Source organism: Haliaeetus leucocephalus, unplaced genomic scaffold (assembly GCF_000737465.1).
Source record: "Haliaeetus leucocephalus isolate CR32 unplaced genomic scaffold, Haliaeetus_leucocephalus-4.0 Scaffold0, whole genome shotgun sequence".
Lineage (NCBI taxonomy): Eukaryota > Metazoa > Chordata > Aves > Accipitriformes > Accipitridae > Haliaeetus > Haliaeetus leucocephalus.
In genome coordinates this window covers 11,943,216-11,961,794 of record NW_010972436.1, presented here as the reverse complement: position 1 = coordinate 11,961,794, position 18,579 = coordinate 11,943,216, and the positions used below count along the sequence as shown (strand labels likewise).

At 40.5% G+C, this 18,579-nt stretch overlaps 1 protein-coding gene across 1 annotated transcript in view; it reads right to left on the bottom strand.

Annotated features, from left to right (window-relative positions):
• The window catches only part of APBB1IP (amyloid beta (A4) precursor protein-binding, family B, member 1 interacting protein), a 68,816-nt gene that overhangs the window by 8,527 nt on the left and 41,710 nt on the right, over positions 1-18,579 (bottom strand). The window contains exons 8-10 of the mRNA XM_010582334.1: positions 17,411-17,485; positions 15,949-16,092; positions 12,506-12,616 (exon numbers count right to left, since the gene is read on the bottom strand). Of these exons, the coding sequence (XP_010580636.1) occupies positions 12,506-12,616; positions 15,949-16,092; positions 17,411-17,485 (330 nt within the window). The remainder of the gene's footprint in view (positions 1-12,505; positions 12,617-15,948; positions 16,093-17,410; positions 17,486-18,579) is intronic.

Below are 18,579 nucleotides of genomic sequence, written 5' to 3'. Positions count from 1 at the left end.
AGCATTTGCTTGAAATAATTTTAATGCATTGTAATATGAATTCAAGAAATCTAATAGTGATCTAAAGTTCAATGAAGTCTACAAATGCCATGGTTCAAGGCCTAATACTCAATGTATAAACACTGGAAGGAAGTCTGTTTCTCATTGTGGTTTGTCATCTGTAAGGCATCCAGACTGAATGCTGAACATAATTAGTTTTCAAAGAGTATGTTAAATTTGTTTAAGCATAAACTCTCAGCTGAAACAGATTTTTCCTTCTAAATGACTGCCTTTCTTTGGGCCTAGTTCTAGCTTTCTTCCTATATATTTTTATTCTGCTTTACTCTTGCTGTTGTTTGCCAACAGTTTTGTAATACTGCCATATGTTCTAGACAGAGGATCATTCAAAACACAACGCCATCAGAAGTAATCTATTTCATCTGTTTGTACTAGAAACCTTTACAATTTTTAAACCTTTTTTTCTTTTGGACACAATTTAGGATCTCTTCCCCCTACTGATCAATGTAGTAGTGCTGTGTGGTGACGTACCATTGCAACTCAAAGATCATCAAAATGCCAGGCTGCCTACTTGCCTGACACTGAACATCCTCTCCCAAGACTCCCCAGGAATTGGGTTCCCCTGCTACAGCAGAGAAGGCTGTAAGTCTTTAGTAGCTTGGATGGAATAATATACTGCCATCTCTTGATATGCAAGGAAAAGAATGAAACTAAAGGAAAAGGCTTCGTTATCCCTCATTTATGCGTTCATTTCTGTTTACATTCTTACAAATTATACGTGCACAGTTAGCGAAATCTTGCGAACGCACAAAAGAGCAGCCAAATATGGTCCAAGGATCCACTATTGTCAAACCACTCTTTTCAGCTGGACAGTTGAAAATTCAAAACATACCTCCACCTAGCAGCAAGGACCCTTGTTTTATACATGTTAATCCCCCAAAGCAGAGCAGTGCTGGACACGGGGAACTCAGCAGGATCCCTCGCAGTGCAGAGCGCTGTCAGCAGCCCACCACCCCCGGGGCTGACGTAGGTGTCAGATGTCTCCCCACAGACACCTGCTGGTGAATGGGGCACCCCTGGCGTGGAGGTCAAACCCTGTCCACAGCTGGGTGATCTAGGGGTTCAAAAGCAGAGCTGAATACAGAGGTCTTGCTCCTCAGCCATGTGCCCCTGCTCCCCTCTCAGTGCTGCAGACACCAGGCTTTCCTTGCTTGTGCTGACCCAACTGTTCATGAGGCCACATTGTGATTCGAAAAAAAAAGGAACTGGTCTGGGTTAAATACAACCCATTTCATCATGCTGTAGTTTTGGTTTATATTTTTTTAACACCCAGCAGTACACAGCATGGCCTCACATACAGCATGGGGATAAGGGGCACTGCGGCGTGGGGAGAGAACAGGTAGCAAGGGATGGATGAGAGGATGGGACCATCCAAGCCAGTATTGCTGCCAAAGCCCTGTATCATCAAATTACCAAGCAAGAATGAACACATCAGGGAGATAACTGTGAGGAAGAAAAAAACAAAAGGGTATTACTCTTGAGGGGTCCAACAGTGACAGATGTGTCCCAAGGCAGTGCTGTGGGAACTGCATTACAGGTCCCTGAGTGTTTGAACTCAGCTACTCACACAGGCCACGTTTTTCGCCATTTTTCTGCAAACACATAGCTGGCCATCTCCCCTGGACGATGAATATGCAAAGTCCACTTCAGTCCTCTGGAAGGGCTCACAGCTACCTTATTCTAATACCTTGTGTCAATGTACAGGCCTGTATCTTGCTGCTATACACCTATGCCACATATCAAACTAAGGCAGTAACCAGGGCCCCTAAACAAACAGCCTTCTCCAGCTCCCCAGCGTCTGCCTGTCCCCGTCTCCAGCAGCCTCAGACAGCCTAAACACCGCTCAGAGTGGGCTCTGCTACTGCAATATGTGGCCAGGACACAATGCCTGGCAATCCTTATTTCCTTCCACCACTTCTCCGTTATGTGACCAAACACAGTGAAAACAGTTAGAGAATTCAGTCTGAATGGTATCTTTAAAAGGGAACTGTAAGCAGGCACTTCTCTGTGTGGCAGAGTACATCCCATAGACCTGGGTTATGTTATCACCAGCAGAGCCAAAAGAACCAGGAGGTGCAAAGAAAGACACTGCAACCCTGGGTAAATTCAATTCTTCAAGCACTTTTCAACCAGCAACTCGCAATTTTGCTCCAGTGTGTAAGGTCCTACTGAACCCAGCAGATGGCACCCAAAGCTTTCAAAATGAAAAAAGCAAGGCTTCCCCCCCCCCCCCTTTCATGACAACGAAGTCCAGTGAGTCTACATATCTCCCCTCATCTTCAAACACCACACCTACCAACAGTTTTTTATTACAAAAAGAAAAAAAGAATTCTATAATTTAACACATAATTCATGCAAACATGTGAAAGAAAGTGCACACTGCATAAACAAGGCAGAGGAGGGCATAGCATAGAGCAAGCTAGGTAATGGTGCTGCACATAGACACAGCCCTGCCATGGAGATCTGCTGCTGGGGAGCTCAGAGGGGCTGCTGCAGACCTCTCCTCTGGGGCACCTTACAGAAATACCAGTGTCACAAGAACACCCGTACTGTGTCAGATCAAAGGTCCCTGAACCCTGTATCTGGACCTTGACAGTGGCCACAAATGGATACTGAGGGAAGAGAAAGAACAAGACAAGCACATATGATACTTCCTTCTCTGTACTCTCCCTATCTGCAACTATTTTCAGGTCAGGGGATTTTCTGAGCCAGATAGGGTTTTGCCATATTTAGGTTCTTCAATGGATTTCTCCTCCAGGTACTTCTTCAGCTTTTTATTGAGCCCAGAGAGAGTTTTGGCATCCATATCTTTCAGCAACAATTTTGCCAGGTCTGCTACACACTCTATGAAGAACCACCTCCTTTTGCTCTGAACCTGACTGCTACTAGCTTTGTGTAACATTCTTGTTTTGGAAGACACCGAATGGCTGACCCCTATCCACACCTCTCCATGCCACTCCTGAGCCTAGAGATCTGCATCATATTCCTAGCAAGCTGGTTCTTTTCCAGCCTACAGGCTTCTAGCCTCTGAAGTCATTCTTCAAGTCAAAGTCATTCCTTACTTTTGCTTATCCTTGTTGCTCCTCCTTGATCCTTTTCCAAGTTTATTATATCCTCTTTGAGATATGAGGACCAGAACAGGTGCACAGGTGAAGAAAAACCATGGACTTGTGCCATGGTATGGCAGCATTTGCTGTTTTATCAACTGTGCCTTTCCTAATCATTCCTAACGCTTGATTTACATATCTGACCACCACTGAGCACTGAAACAAAGCTTTCATCAAGTTATATACCATATCAGCATCTTGTTCCTGAATAGTACAGGTCAACTCAAAGTTAGTAATTTCACAGGTGAAGTTCTGATTGCTTTTGTCCCTATGCACATTGCTGTGTGTATACCTAGATTGTGTGTTATTTAACATTTTATTGCCGAGAACCTCAGCCTCACAATGGCCTTCCAGAATTCTTCAGTCTGCCTTTTCCTCGATCTGAATAATGTAGCGTCATCAGCAAGCTTCCTCGCCTCACCACTTACCCTGTCTATGAATATTTTGAGACTGTGGGCTTCTCACCACCCTGAGCAGTTGAGAGGGAACTCTCATTGAACAAGGCTACAGTGTCCCCTGCCGGACAACTTGGGAATTATTTACTGCCTACCCTCCACCCTACCTTTTACCAGCTATTGTCTCCATTGTGCAATCCATCTTAACTACTGACACTCACCAGTGGGGCCTATTCCAAATTACCCCAATCAGTTCCTTGATTAACTTACTCCAATCAGCAACCATGATTAAATGCAGAGTCACAAGTATATTCTGTCAATTAGGGATGAAACTGGCAAACTGCTGAACACCCAGCTCTCATAAGGAAGGTTAAACACCTCAAAGCCATGCAGGCAGTCTATATCTTTGCTTCGTTAACGGCCAAGAACTGTCTTGACTCTCACTTTCCAAGAAGCAGCAGCAGCACTGGCTCTTTTTTTATGTGTAACTTTACCAATGACACATAAAACATAACTTTGTACTAGATCCATAGCCCACTGAGGTTGACTGGAATTATTCCCATTACCTTTCCTGGGCTTTGGGTCAGGGCTAAGGAGGACTGTTCCATGCTGCCAGTGCAGAGGCTGCCTACTGCAGCTGTGTGCAAGCCCAGACCACGGGACCGAACACCAGCAGCACCAAGCTTAATACTGAAGGTTTATACCTGTAAAAGATTATCAGAAAGTGGCTCAGATGGAGGCATTTGGCTTCCTGTGGTTTTCAGATGCATGAAGCATGCTACTTTGGAGAGGAAGGTATAATGGTTCAGCCAAGAACTGTCACACCCCACCCCAGCAGCTTGCTCACTTGGGAAGAACTGTACCATAATGAAATTACTTTGACAGTACAAATGGCAGAAGTATCTGCTCTCGACACTGACCTTTACAAACTCGGCTCTCCACTAAAAACTTCAGGTCACATGCAAAATCTATTAGCTAGTACATAAAAATGCTGACTCAGGATAATTCAGAGAAGAATCTGGAGAGCTGAAAGTCCCTGGAAATGATGACTTGGTGTGAAGATCCATGTGAACCAATTTCCTCCTTTCACAGCTCCTGCATCTCAGGATAGTTGTTTAGTACAGCACGCCGACATAAGGAGCTGTAGTCACTCACTACGCAAATGTGGTTTTGCTAAACTAGATTCATAATCCCTGTAATCCCTCATAATCTCTGTGAGACTAACAGAGGTCATAATAAAATCAATCGTGACAGTTATGTTAGAAATACCGTATTTTTAGGCAAAGTAACACTAACCTCAGTATGCCACGGTTTACATGTCTCACGCATAGAGACAGATAAATTATTTTGTGATGTGGTGCATACTGTGTCCTGAAAAGGTCATTAAAATCATCTGACAGCAACGTGAAAATGCCTCCTCTGGAAAGGCTTATCACCTTTGCATCTGAAACATGCAGCACCAAAATGAATTATGAAAGACAAGTGTTTAAAAAGCAACCACCCCAGAAGTCATAGTTTGAATGAAAAGTGGTAACATTCAAGTAGAAAGGGGCCCCAGAATTTTTCTCACAGAAGAAAAATGGAATAGTGCTTCAAAATAACATAGTGTATTAAAATGCAACATAATTTGACTACAGTGAACTTTTTTCTCTGTTATTGTCAAAACTCTTAATAATGATGAATTAGGGACATTATTGGGCCTGATTTTTGGAAGTGTTGGACACCTGTCCAGTGACTTATTAAGGCCTGAGCACCTCAAATGTCAGGCTGCAAAGGATGTGCCATGTTCCACCTGGAAAAGCACTGAAAAGGTTTGGAGCAGAATCTATTGTTCTCCTCTGATCCACTGTCTCCTCTACAAGTACCAACTGTCTAGAGATAAAGAAAGGAGAAGCACTTGAATATAAAAAGCTTATTTTCTGGAGAGGTTTAAAAAAATATTTGTGCACAGATTACATTTTCAGATATAAAGTAAACTCTTTGCCTAAGGAAAGAAAGATAGAGCACATTGAAAACCTGAAGAAATGGGAACTGAACGATGTGGTTTCTATGGCTTGTGCCAAAACAAATTACTAAAGGCCACATGTGCATGAAATTAGAGATTATCCCAATAAAATGTTCTTTTGCTTTGCCTTCTTCCAACACTGAAGATAAAAAGTAAACTAAAGTTATTCAAGCATCTCATTGGATTCTTCGCCCCAAAATATATGGATCATTGCTCAGTCTCTGAGACAGAAACAATAGCCAGAAGCATGAAGAGTGACTAACTTTGGATCAAAAGCTTTGGCTTTAGGCCAAATTTTTACAAAATGGTCAATGTTTTTGGATACCTTATCTTCTACTGATGAACTTGTGCTATGTTGAGCTAGCTTCTCAGAAAAGCTGAGACTCTTCTGGCTCCCAAAACTGCAAGTAGAATTAATATTCAGCACCTTTCAAAAATCACACTGAACTGGTTCAAATTTGCCGTCTACTATTAAATGTGGTCAAACTCTGATGCTATGCACTGCTTGCATTAAGATGACCAGGCTTAACTGATCTTCTGAAGACACGTGTGAACTGTATAGATAAACTAGTAACTGCCCTATCGTAAGGAAATTATTCTTTTGACCTACATTTCTCTAATGATGGAGGCAAAATTTTTAGGTCATTAAAAATATATGCAATAGCCATTGTAACGAAAGATGACTGCTTTATGCAGCAAATAATGTTTTCCAAAGCTATTATATTCCATTTCTCTGTCCATTCTCTGTCCTTACTCTCCCCATTGTTTATGCATTAATCTTGCAAAACTGTATGCGTGTACTAGGACTGCAATCCCACATATCTGAAAGTGTTCTGTAATGACAGTATTTCTGCTTTTGCTTTTTCAGTTTAACTAGCAATGAATTTTACTCTGAAATATTTATCTGAATCATTCATGCCAATATAAAAATTTCAAATCACATAAAGAAATAGAAAATGTCCTGTTTTGTATCCTCGTTTCCTGCACTAGCCATTTGTTCTACATCTTTTTCCTACCATTTTCTATCTCAAACACTGCTAATTCTCACCTTCTACCTTCTTAACTGTCATTGTGTTGAATGCATTATGTACATGACTCAGTCTGCGACAGAGCATACTGGGTGTGAGGGAGGAGGGAATCAGGAGCAGAGCAACTGAAGACCAAATTACCTGCTGGAATGACACCACTGTTGCAAACCGAAGCTATTCTTCTTGAAAATTTACTTCCAATATTCTTTGGATCATTAGAAATTTTATTAAAAAACCATAAGTTTCCAAATGACACCAGGAAAACTTAGCTTGTTTAGACTGCTCAGGAGAATGTACCCAGCTGTGGAAATAGAGGATGATTTGCCTTTGTCTCAGTTTATCCCCAGGAAACCAATTTTTTTCATCCTAGATTAATTCAGCATTATGCACCATTACCTCCAGATTACTCAAGCACAACCAGCACCAATAAACTATAATTAAATCCACTCTTTGTCACAGGCACATCAGACTGACTAAACCAGCAAATTTGCATATAGATTACCTTGCTATTTGTCTGCTTTGAAAGATTTTTCAGCATGGTGTGACAAAACCAGCTCCTGGACTAGCGTGCACATGCGTGTGCACACACACACAGAGACACTTTTAATGCACAAGATAAACATTACATTCACAATTTCTGTGCAGTGCAATGGATGCTGTCACTAGCATAATGAACAGATCCCTTCCTTCATGGCGGAATCTCTTGGTTTTGAGGGCTTTCAGCTTCAGAATATGAAATAAATCATAAAACGTCTCATCCATTTCCACAGCATTTCCCATGTAACATAGTAGATGGTGACAGAAAAGATCTACAGGGAATCTATGCATAAAAATTCGCATTTGTAAAGGCAAAGGCAACTGTGAGGAACCAAACCACTCTAACTTGTGCACTTGCAGCGTGCAGTGTGTGAAATTTCTTTTTCTGTGAAGGAGAGATATTTTTGTTCCCTCGCCGTTTCTCTCCCAGGAGTGGCCAGCACTCTCCGAAGGGTGGCGGGGAGAGCCATGCTGGTACCCTCTCCCACCTCCTCTGCCTGGAACAGGGGGACAGATCTGACCTTGACAGATGCAGGTTTGAGCGAGGGTCTTCTTTCACACTTGGCTGCCCTTTCCTTTCCTCTTTTCTGCATATGGAGGTCTCTACCAAGAAAAGACTCACTTTATCTGATGTCAAAGTGAAGGATGGGATCTTTAAATTTTTGTAAGCATTACATTTAGGCTGAGTAGAAAATAGGAAGAATCTGCATGTTTACAGGAGCAGATGCCCCCAAAGTATTTATTTTATTTGGAAGCTCTATTTTTAATATGTTGAGGGTTCTTTATGTTGTTTTTTGTTTTCTAAATGTGGGACTTCCCTTAAGGGAGGAAGGCTTGTTTAGCAGTGGTATAGAACAATTCAGTTTAAGAAAGTTATAGCTCAGCACAGACCAAGTAGCTACTGGGAAATAAAACAGTTCTTCAAGCTTTATAGCTGCTGCAAAACCTAAGGATTCCTGAAAGCCAACTCCATCGGAGCCTCTGTGCCAGGCTGCGCTCTCGTCCTCAGGACACAGCCTCATCAGTTCTGGTTTGCTGCACATGGACAGCTAAAGGTGACCCTGCTCTCTGACACCAACCAGCCAGCTGTGCTCTTTTTTGGTTGGTCCCAGCTGGGCATTCTGCTGCCTGAGAGGAGCTGATATGAGGAAGCGACTGGTTTGTTAAGTTGTCTCCTGAATCATCCTGAAAGGAAACTCCTGAATAAGCTCAGCAAAGTGTGCTCTCTTTTGCTGGTAGACAGTGTGATGTGCTTTTGAATTGTTTCTGGCACACCACCCTTTTCCCCATTATCTCCTCAGTGTCTCGATGGTTGACAAATAAGCAAAACACACCCCATTTTTGTTCTGAGCTACAGTATATACAACGGGGTGCTGATGTAACAGGAAGAAATTACAGGCAAGGAGCACTCGCAACACAACATGCTTCTCTAGTTGTAAGAGGAACATCCCACAGGATGGATCTGCAGAAGAAGATTTATATTTGAGCTAGTTTAAAATAGCTAGTCTAGGTGCAGCTCCAACATCACAGGCTGCAAAACCTACCTCGTATCAAAGCAACCTGCCCATGATGTGCATGATCTTCTTGTTGCTACACTAACACCAGTACCCAAGCCAGCATCAGCTAAGTAACCCAGGTATGACCACTGAAGCTGAAATTAAATGGCTAGATTAAAAAAAGAAACAGGACAGAGGGAGCTGCTGGCTCCCGGTGATTGGATGCATGTTAGCTGGGACAGGCACTAGGACCAAAGGCTCACCGTCTCTGCAAGCCCCTCACTTCACTGTAGTCTAAGAGAAGAAACTGGAGAAAAAGTCCACATCCCATTTAGAGATCAAGGTGAAGCAACATTCAAAGAAATGTCATGAAGACTTTGAGGCAAAAACCCATATAGTTCAGGGCAGGTCAGACAAGGTGAGAAATCTCATTGTTCTAGCTAAAACCAAGTCACCAGTGTTGTCATTAACATTAGTTATACGGTTCCTCTTTCCCGTAAGTTCTTGGGGATGCCTGGCACATAGATGCAAAAATGGCAGGAATGCTCTGCTCGTTCGTATAATATCTCTTAAGGGCTCTTCCCTCCATAAAGACCATAACGATGACCAAGGCTGGGGGGAGGCAAAAAGAAATGTTTTATCTTTTCTCCCTGCTAGTATGAGACAGGACCTTTGAAGGCAGGTACAAATGTTACTGGGTTTAGCCTAGTTATTTGTGTAGAAGGCTCATCATTCAAATGGGGACTAGAGGAAAAGAACGGATGCTTCCTTCAAGCGTGAGGCCATATTCGACTCCAAATCAGCCTATCTCACTGGTCATTTGCTGCCATTTGAATGAACAAAGGGCATTTTCCCTGTTCTTGAAGTAAGGATGCCAATTAGCTTAACCAGAGATAAATATGGTATTTTTTCAACTCAATGCTCAAAGCTGGGAAATTATGTCTGGTTCTGAATTCAGCAGGATTTTCCACCTAGCACAGAAGCAAGGTACTGCTGAAGCTGCCAAGTCCTTGCATTTCTCCTGCACTATAAAGTACAAGCTAGCCTCCTGCCTCTGAGCTGGGCAGTTTCTTTTGTTACATTTGAAACATTACAGAGCAATTAACTTGGTTTATGACTGCTCACTCTTTTGACACAGCAGTTCCTAAGGAGGTCCTCAGAAAGCAACAATTTTTGAAAAAAATGTAGTGGTATGCTATTATGCAAAAACTTTCTAAGTGATGTTACAGCTTGCTGGAGCTAATAAAGGCTTCAGACTAACCTATTTTCCAAAATGTGAAAACCTCCTTGATTTACAGCCATCCTCAGTGAACAGCTAGCATGGGCTATGGCTGCTACTCTTCCAATTACTTTCCACCATTTGCTTTAAAGACAGATAATCTTCTCCTGCAGACAACACAAACAAGTAACTGGAAGAGAACCTCTGCAGAGCTCACTGTCCTGAGGCACAGAGAGGGGAATGGGAGTGCTGTGAAGACACAGCAGTGCAGCCTTGGCTGTGGAGAAATTTCCATCTACCTTGGACTGAACTGGGCATCCAAATTCCTTCAAAATTACTAGGATACCAGTACAATAAAGACAAATGTTTACCTGTTAAATCTATTGCCTTTTGCTCATTGCACCTGTCTGCAAAAGTATTGTTTCATCATGAGGACTTTATTCTCAAAATATGTCAGGATGAGAAATATCTCAAGGATGATGGTTTATTTTCCTTTGACATCTCAGGACAAGTGTCTCACAGCAAGAGAGATATTTTCTTCCAAATAAAAACAGACAGGAATAAAATGTGACCAAGTGTAATAAATGGCTCTATGTTCCTGTCCACACACTTTTGTCTCACCAAGCATCCAGTCAGAGACACAAACATTTAACTTTGCTCTTTCCCTCAGCCCACAGTTCTCAAGATGTATTACATTCTCAGCTCCAACCTCCACAGGTAAGAGGATATGACAGAACTCATCTCAGCTGCATGCCTTCAAAGAAGTATATATAGAATTCAATAAATATGAAACTCTCCATTGCATCACCCTCAGAAAGTCACCCCAAGTGGGAGGTTTCCACTTTTGAAACAACAGAAGATTTGAAGATATCAATACTTGCCCATACTTCCTGACCAACTCCAGCCACTGCAAGAGACAGCTGTTAAAAGAAGCCAAGTCTGAAACTTAGCCAGTCAAGAATCTATCAAATGCTGATTTGTGGGAATTAAAACGAAGAACAATCATTGTAACATGATCTATTCATCACTAAGTAGTGTTGCTTGCATATAATGATCTTATCAATATGATGTTTATTCTGGTATATTGCCAACACATTTTAGAAGCATCAGAGCAAACAGTTTTGCTAAGTAGGTTTCATATGTTTATAAGCCTATTACACATAAAGCTTCCCCTAGTGAGCTTCTGATCTTGTTCTTCACATCATGTTGAGGGTACAGTGCTAACACCACACAATAAAGCAAGTATTTTAGTTATGACTTTTTTTGGTGTAAGTTCTTATTTATAGCATACCTCTTTTCACAAAAGATGGCAGTAAGTCCAGAAAGTTTTCCTAATCACTGTGAACAGTTAAATGCATTACTATATACACTTCAAAAATCTGAACAGAATGTGAATAAACTGTTAGTAAATTAGTCAGATACTTCTTTGACCAGTCACCTCTTTAGAAAATCAATTTCCCCTTATTTTTTAAATCAGCTCCCTTTTTTTTTTTATTAGAAGTTGTATTTTTCAGAAATAATGGTTACCCATTAACTTCAGAAGGCTCACCCCTGTTTTACAAAAAAAGGATAAAGTGGTTTTGCAGAGCATTTTGTGGAGAACTATAGTATTAAAACTGCTCATCTGTGTTAATTAGATACATCTGCTTCAGAAAATAAGTCTGGGTCCATAAACCACTTCTGCTTGGCCATGTGTAAATCAGGCTAGCACACATTTTGAAAGTGAATAAAATAGTGCTGTAAGTGTGCAGCTACAGCCAGAAGTGTGGTACTATAAGTGACCTCTGATGTGAATGTTTCCCGTACTTTTTTCTGAGATGGCAAGATACTGTGTTTTCTAACACCTTGTTTGCACTGCAGGCCTTTAAATAGAGAAGGAGCAACAAGATTATCTTCTATCTTGTACACAGTAATCCCACTGTATTCTAAAATCTGTATTAGTGACAGATAGAAAGCAAGGCCTAATTACTGCAACTTCAAAGCTTCATTTCTGCTATCTAAACTATGTGAAAAGCATGGGCTTCTTTTCCTTTCTTGAGAGGAATGCAGAATTCCCAGCCTATTTGCAGTGCTATTACCTGGAGAGGCAGCAATGAGATATTACTTACCTCAACAGCAAGCACTGATTTTCATGAGTGGATGAACAATGTCTTTTGCCCTCCTACCACGAATAGTTGTGCAATAGTATATACCATCTGAGATGTCTATTCCTGCAAGATTTTGCATCTCAGTTCAACAAACCACTCAACAGGTATGACTACACTGCAAATAAAAGTAGACATACTTTTTAGTATATAGTCTATAGTGCTCATAATGTCAACATTAGGGACTGCCAGTCTTATTATACATCTGCCTTGGGTGCTATTTGTCCAGATGTGTCCAGACACCTGAACAGTCAGTCACTGGAAGCATATTCAGGCTTGTATTGAAGACAACTTTACAGATGCACTGTAGACATACATCATAGGACTACCAGTCTTAAAATAAAGGTTCTAAAGGTATGTTGCTGATCAACAATGAAGCGAAGAAGGAAATAGACATGACTTTTTGCAGGAGATATTCTATCTCATCAGGGTCCCTGAAGCTTCAAACTTAGAACATGTTTACATATAAAAGAAACTGTGTGTGACATTTGCAGAACTTATTTTTCTTGTACGTTACCTTTAAGACAAAGCAGTGATCTGTAGGTGCCTTATATTTCACTTTGTGTTGAGAACCATAATAAACGTTCATATTCTCAAACTGAATGAAGCATGCCAGATCCCGTGATGTCTACAAATGAAAACCAAGCACATCATTGTTAGAACAAACTGGATTTTGACGTGAAACTCATTAATAGGACTTTTTTCAAATGCATGAATGCCAATGCTTTTTATTTTTTTAAACTGTCAAGAAGTTGACTGAAGAAAGATAAATTTTAAGTGTGTGCATTCTTTAACAATTGGAAGAGGGTCAGTACAATTAGGAACAATATATAACACGGTGCAACATTCTCCTGTTGTTCTGGTTTTGCTGTGCTTTATTGCTTTGTGTGGAGATTTTGGCTTATGGCTAATAAGACCAAATAGAACACCATGTTCTCTCTCTCTCATCAGAAAATACAGACACTTTTCATCTGTTTTGCTTTGAATTTTCTCAGATATCCTGGTATCATTCCTTTTCTGTTTATCATAATGTATGTTTGTTCACAATATGTTGCTAAAGTAACAAGGTTCCTGTTGCTGGCATGCTTCTCAGTGCAGAATTCTGCATCCAAAGCATAACTTTTGCAATCCTTTGAGTGGAAATGCAAAAATGGCTGTGTCACATGGTCACTATTGGTTAAACTGAGAAATCGGGAAATTGGGAAAAAAAGAAAAAAAAAACCAAACCACAACCCCTCTCTATAGTTATGCATATGATGGTTCTTTTATGCTGTTCTTATTCTTAACTGATACTTTCATTACAATGCGCCCTTGAGTTGGGTTTATTTACATATTGAGTTCACAAGTAAGGTTTGTGGGGAAAGGAAACGCTCCACACTGTATGTAGACAGGGCTTCTTTCTCTCCCCTATCTCCCCTGAAGCTGACGTCAGGGATTTTGTCATTGACTGTGTGGACATAGGATTTTCCAACACTGTAATTTTCTTAATGTGCTCAAACCCATGCAGTAAAATGAGTTGTTCCTTTCCTTTATGAACCAGGTAATGGCAATTAAGACCAATATGAACGCGGTTGTTATTTTCTTCTAAGTAAGGAACAAATTTTTATGCAAGGGACAAAGGCACATATTGCTAGTATTTCTGCAATGTTAACACGACAAAGCAACACAATTAACAGAAACAAATTTAAAAATTTTATCTGCGATTCTGATTCTGTTGTTTTGTGACTCTGTCCATTAACAGCATGTTTTTGAATGGCATAAAAGTAGAGTAATGCTGAAGAAAGAAATTAAGACAGCAGTGCTGACTGGTGCCTGGTTTGTTAACAAAATACCCCAAACAACAAAAGACACCAGACACGTGTGTAAAATTATCTGAACCTGTTCCTGTATTTTCCCATTTGCAATGTGTTTTACAGCCAACACAAAGTGCCAAAAGTATGCCACACTTCTTTGTTTTTTTCTAACAAGTGAAAATATGATTACATGGTGAATTTGAAAACAGCTGCAGCAGCTGAAGATACTATTGTCCGCCAACTGTTTGTTTCTGTACCTCAATGAAAGATCACTCTACCCACAACTGAATGACTTCAGCAAAGTGCATGTGCACTCTTCATACCACCCTGATGAAGGATGAACTCTCATAATTTAAGGGCTTTGACTGAAGAGCTCTACTAAATTCTGCTGCAGTGCTTTAAGATGTTTAGCACCCTCACTGCACCCTGCTCATCTGCTAGAGAATACAGTCTCCACAAAAGATGTGTGCCTGAGCCTCCTAACCTGAATTAGTCTAGTAACTAACTTGAATCACCATTAAACACAGATTTGAGCTGAGACTTGACTTTCTCTGGAATGGCTGAGGCATGGACATATGCATCCTTTTGTGTGAGGCTGTACAGAAGCAAGAGCAAACAGTTGATTGTAGTACCATTTTAAAGAGCTGTGACTGTCTCATAAAGAACTAGATTCAAGGTCCTCAATCTCTGTGAGTGGCTGAGTTGGTAATATAGGGAGTTTGAAGCAGTCACACAGTTCCTTAAAATAGCTCAGTTATAGGCAGGGTGGTACACAGGCTGTAACGACCAACAGGCAATAAAGCGTTAAACAGCTGTTACAAGGTGACCGCATGGCTCTGTCCTGAGCCTATGTTTGCAGCCTACCACCTGAAAGAAGAAAGCACTTTCCTCATTTGCACTGTGATGTACAGTCACTGAAATGGGAATCGCTGGATGATAAAAAAAGGCTGGCTAACTATCAGTATATGCTTGCCCTGCTTTGGCATTGTGCTACTGGCCATCATTGGAGGCAGGCTACAAGGAAATGTCCAAGATGGACTTTTCATTTGAATATTCTTACATTCTTTCCACCTTAAGTGCCTTCTAAATAGCATTCTAGCTCCTAATTGATAGGATATTGTGTGTGTGCAACATGACTTGAGGATTGAAAGCTGTTATCTCATGGTCAGGTAAAGTCAAAATAAATTGCTGTGAAAGCAGCAAGGTAATCTAGGTCTGTGTTTTGCTGAGATTTGATTATAAACACAGATCAGTGGAGCAGCAGCACAACATTCCTTTACAAGCTCTTTTTTTTTTCTTTGTAATTTAGTCAGGGAATAACAGAACAGTTAAGTTTCACAGCACAAATCATAACAGTAAAGCTCCATCAGCAGCACCAGAATTTTCAAATATGAAGCATTATCAGAGCTGTAATTGGTAACAGAAGTGCTTTTCAGAACACAAAAACCCATAAAATACCACCAGTCCCAGAAGCCACTATTCTACCTCATCACTGTGGAAATGAGAAGCCAGCCACCCTTACATGCAACATGCCCAGGACCCCTTTGCTTCTCCAGTGCTGGCATTCAGACTCTTTAAATATTTTGCAATACTACATGTCAGTGCATTTGATTCAGTCAGGTGGATGCTTCTGTCTCACTTCTTTCTACACAAAGGGGTGTCTTAAAAAGCCTTAAAAGGCACAATGCATTCTCTAGGTAAAGATCACTGTAGGAAAAAACGTACAGCATTTCTGCATGCTAGTTACTGGCACAGAAAGTCAGTATCAAACAAAGTAAAATTCCACCTTTTTTGTGATAAGAAATTAGTTTATTTGAGAACTTTTAAAATATTCTTCCACAGGGAACCCATATAACAGTGAAGCATCTTGGCAGCATAACACCAGTTGAAGGGTGCTGTGCTGTTTTTCTTTCCCCTACTGACTTCCGGAGAAGTACTATTTCATTAATGCTTTTATCTAACCATAGAAATCAAAAGGAGAGAAACGTGACAGGATTCAGTGACTGCATTCTAATATTTGCACAAGTGGCGTAGTCAAAGTTAAACCAAAAAAACCCTGACCCTCCCAGATGCACCAGACAGTGCTCTTAAAATATCACCTTGGGAGTTCTTCACTTTCACCTCCATGAATTGTTTTACCGCTAAAAGGATTATTTGGCTTCCTGACCTTGGTTTTTCCTTTGGGTACATAATAAATTCCAGAAGCTCGTAGAAGAAAATAACGCCTCTTCCAGGACTTTTTTCCATCTTCTTTTAAGTAAAGGGCCCCTTCAAGCTCTGGCACAATGACAGATGTCCCACAGAAGCTTTCCTGTGCAACAAGAATAATAATACACAAAGTAAATTGATTTAGGCACAACCCTATTAATAAATAGCAGAAAAATGCTCCCTTAAAAAATAAAGACATTTCCTGTGACAGTGAACATATGAACATGGGGAATGCAGCTACCAGGGAGATGAACACCTTAGACGGGCAAAGGAAACTTTTCCAAGCTAATGTGGCAACTCAGCCATGCAAGTTGGGTGCTCACACTGGAAAAGAAGGCTTGCAAAAACTCCATTCTCTAAAGGGTCAGGCAAAAACCTACAAAAGGTTTTAACTAGACATAAATGTGCTCAGTGAAGGCAATAAAACAGAATGGTTGGTACTGCTGCTGTCAGTTTTTCTCTATTGCTGTATTTATAGATTCTGTAGAGAGAATCTTTAGAAACTGCTTATAGCTCTAAAAACAGCTAAAGAAAAAAATACCCCTCAATCTCTGCTTTCACTTTGAAATACACGCTCTCATTTACAACACTGTCTAAACAAATATACTGCATTGTTTGCTTGAAGGACCTACTGTTGGGTAATTTTTAATGCCAACACACTTATCACTTAATGTTTTCATTTAGAATTTACCAGGACTTCTGCTAGTTGACATCTGGTGCCTTCATAAGATGCACTAATTTTGAAATGGGAATCCTCAGTTACCTGAGAACAGCATTTCCTGTGTGAACTTTTACCAAAGTCAAAATGCTTGCCAGGAGAACTGTGATAATCTTTTCTTTCATATAGCTCTGGATTTTTCTCAAACATACAACTGAAGTAAAACTTCAGCAGGAAAGGCAAGAAGCTAAACAGACTTTCTGGAAAAGTGCAAAGGTTCTTCTTCTGTTGTAGTACAGCTAATAATTTGCGGTAGTGAGAAGTACATCTACTTCTAACCCAGAAGATAATTGTTTGCTACTGATCAGCCTTACTAACAATATAAAGTCACAAGGGCTGGCCTAAGGGTGTGGCACAGCAGTTTCTTTTTTTTATTTATTTGTATAACATGTTATCATGGCATTACTCTTCACAGAAACACTAAGTGAAAACGTTTCATGGCATTGGGGTCTATAACAACAAAATAATTCTCCATCATTTAATTTTGCTGGTAGGGGATACAATCTGCATTTTTAATGGTGAGCAGCTGATGCAGAGGAAAATCCACATATTAAACCTTAGACACAAAGACACCAACCATCACAGAATTTCCTGTTGTTACACATTTGCTCACAAAGAACTAAACGCAGTTGTTGCAGAGCAGATGCAGATGGTGGCAGAGTTTTGGTGACATTTGCATCATCAAGCTAGAAAGTTGGCTTACCTCCAGTAAAGCCTCTTTGTTTTTATCATTCATTTCTTTGCTTTCATTCTTCCCTTTGCTTGCCAGGTAGAAATTCTGATTAAGACACAAACAAAACTGATGTTCATTATAAAGACAGCAACACAAGTAACTAGATCTCTACAAACCCATTCAACAGTTACTCAGTCTTTCATTATTGAATATCCAAGCCAGCATATGTAAGAGGCAGATGCTTACGGATTCTTCTTACAGAAAACTTCAATCACAGCTGCCAGCTCATAAGTTTGAATTCTTTATTTTGAAAATAATTAAAAAGTAATACAAAATTACTTTTACCTATATATATACAGCCTCCCAAAATTTTAAAAACACTGGCTTATGTTTTTGGCTGTTTTTCTGGATCATTGGATTTGATTTTATCATTCCAATTTTCACCGCTTCCTATATTATTACAGGCAGTAGAGAACATTACATTTTACTGCATGCTGATATACGATGAATACAATGCAGTATCAAAAGGCTACAAAGCATTCTTCCTAAAACCCCAATTTGGTAATTTGCATGCTTCACATCTAGCACTCTGGATATAACTCAGCCCTTAATTTTTAATAAAAGTGCTTATATGCCAAAGCCTTTATCTAAAGTTACTACTTTCTACTTTTAAACCCCTGCTCATGCTCTGCAAAGTATTTTTATGCAGTGAAGAAGGTATTAAAAGATGTGGAAGAAATCAGAAGAAATTATCACCATGATATCTTGGCACATGTGCTCCAGCCTACTGAAACAAAAGCCTGTACTTTGAAATCACCTTCCGCTTTTGTGACAGAGGGCTGTGAAGCTGCAGCCGGCCTCAGAGAACCCAGTGCCTGTCTGCCCCTGCAGACAAGGAAGTACAGCACCTCATGCACACAGTTACCAATAAAAATAAATTCACCCACTGTTAAACAGCAAAAACAATTTTGCATCCATCTGCATTGTACATACAGATGGACAAAATGACAGCACTTGGACATACATGCAAATTCAGGCAGTGGGAAGGTAGCTCAGGAGCATGCTAGGACTTGTGTGCTGGCGCATGTGCAGTGGCTTTGCTCCACAGCAAGCACGGCCAGATAGCAGAGCCCAGCTGCCTGCAGACAGTAAGGCAGCTGGGTATGAAGGAAGCACGTAGATCAAGGAGCTATGCCATG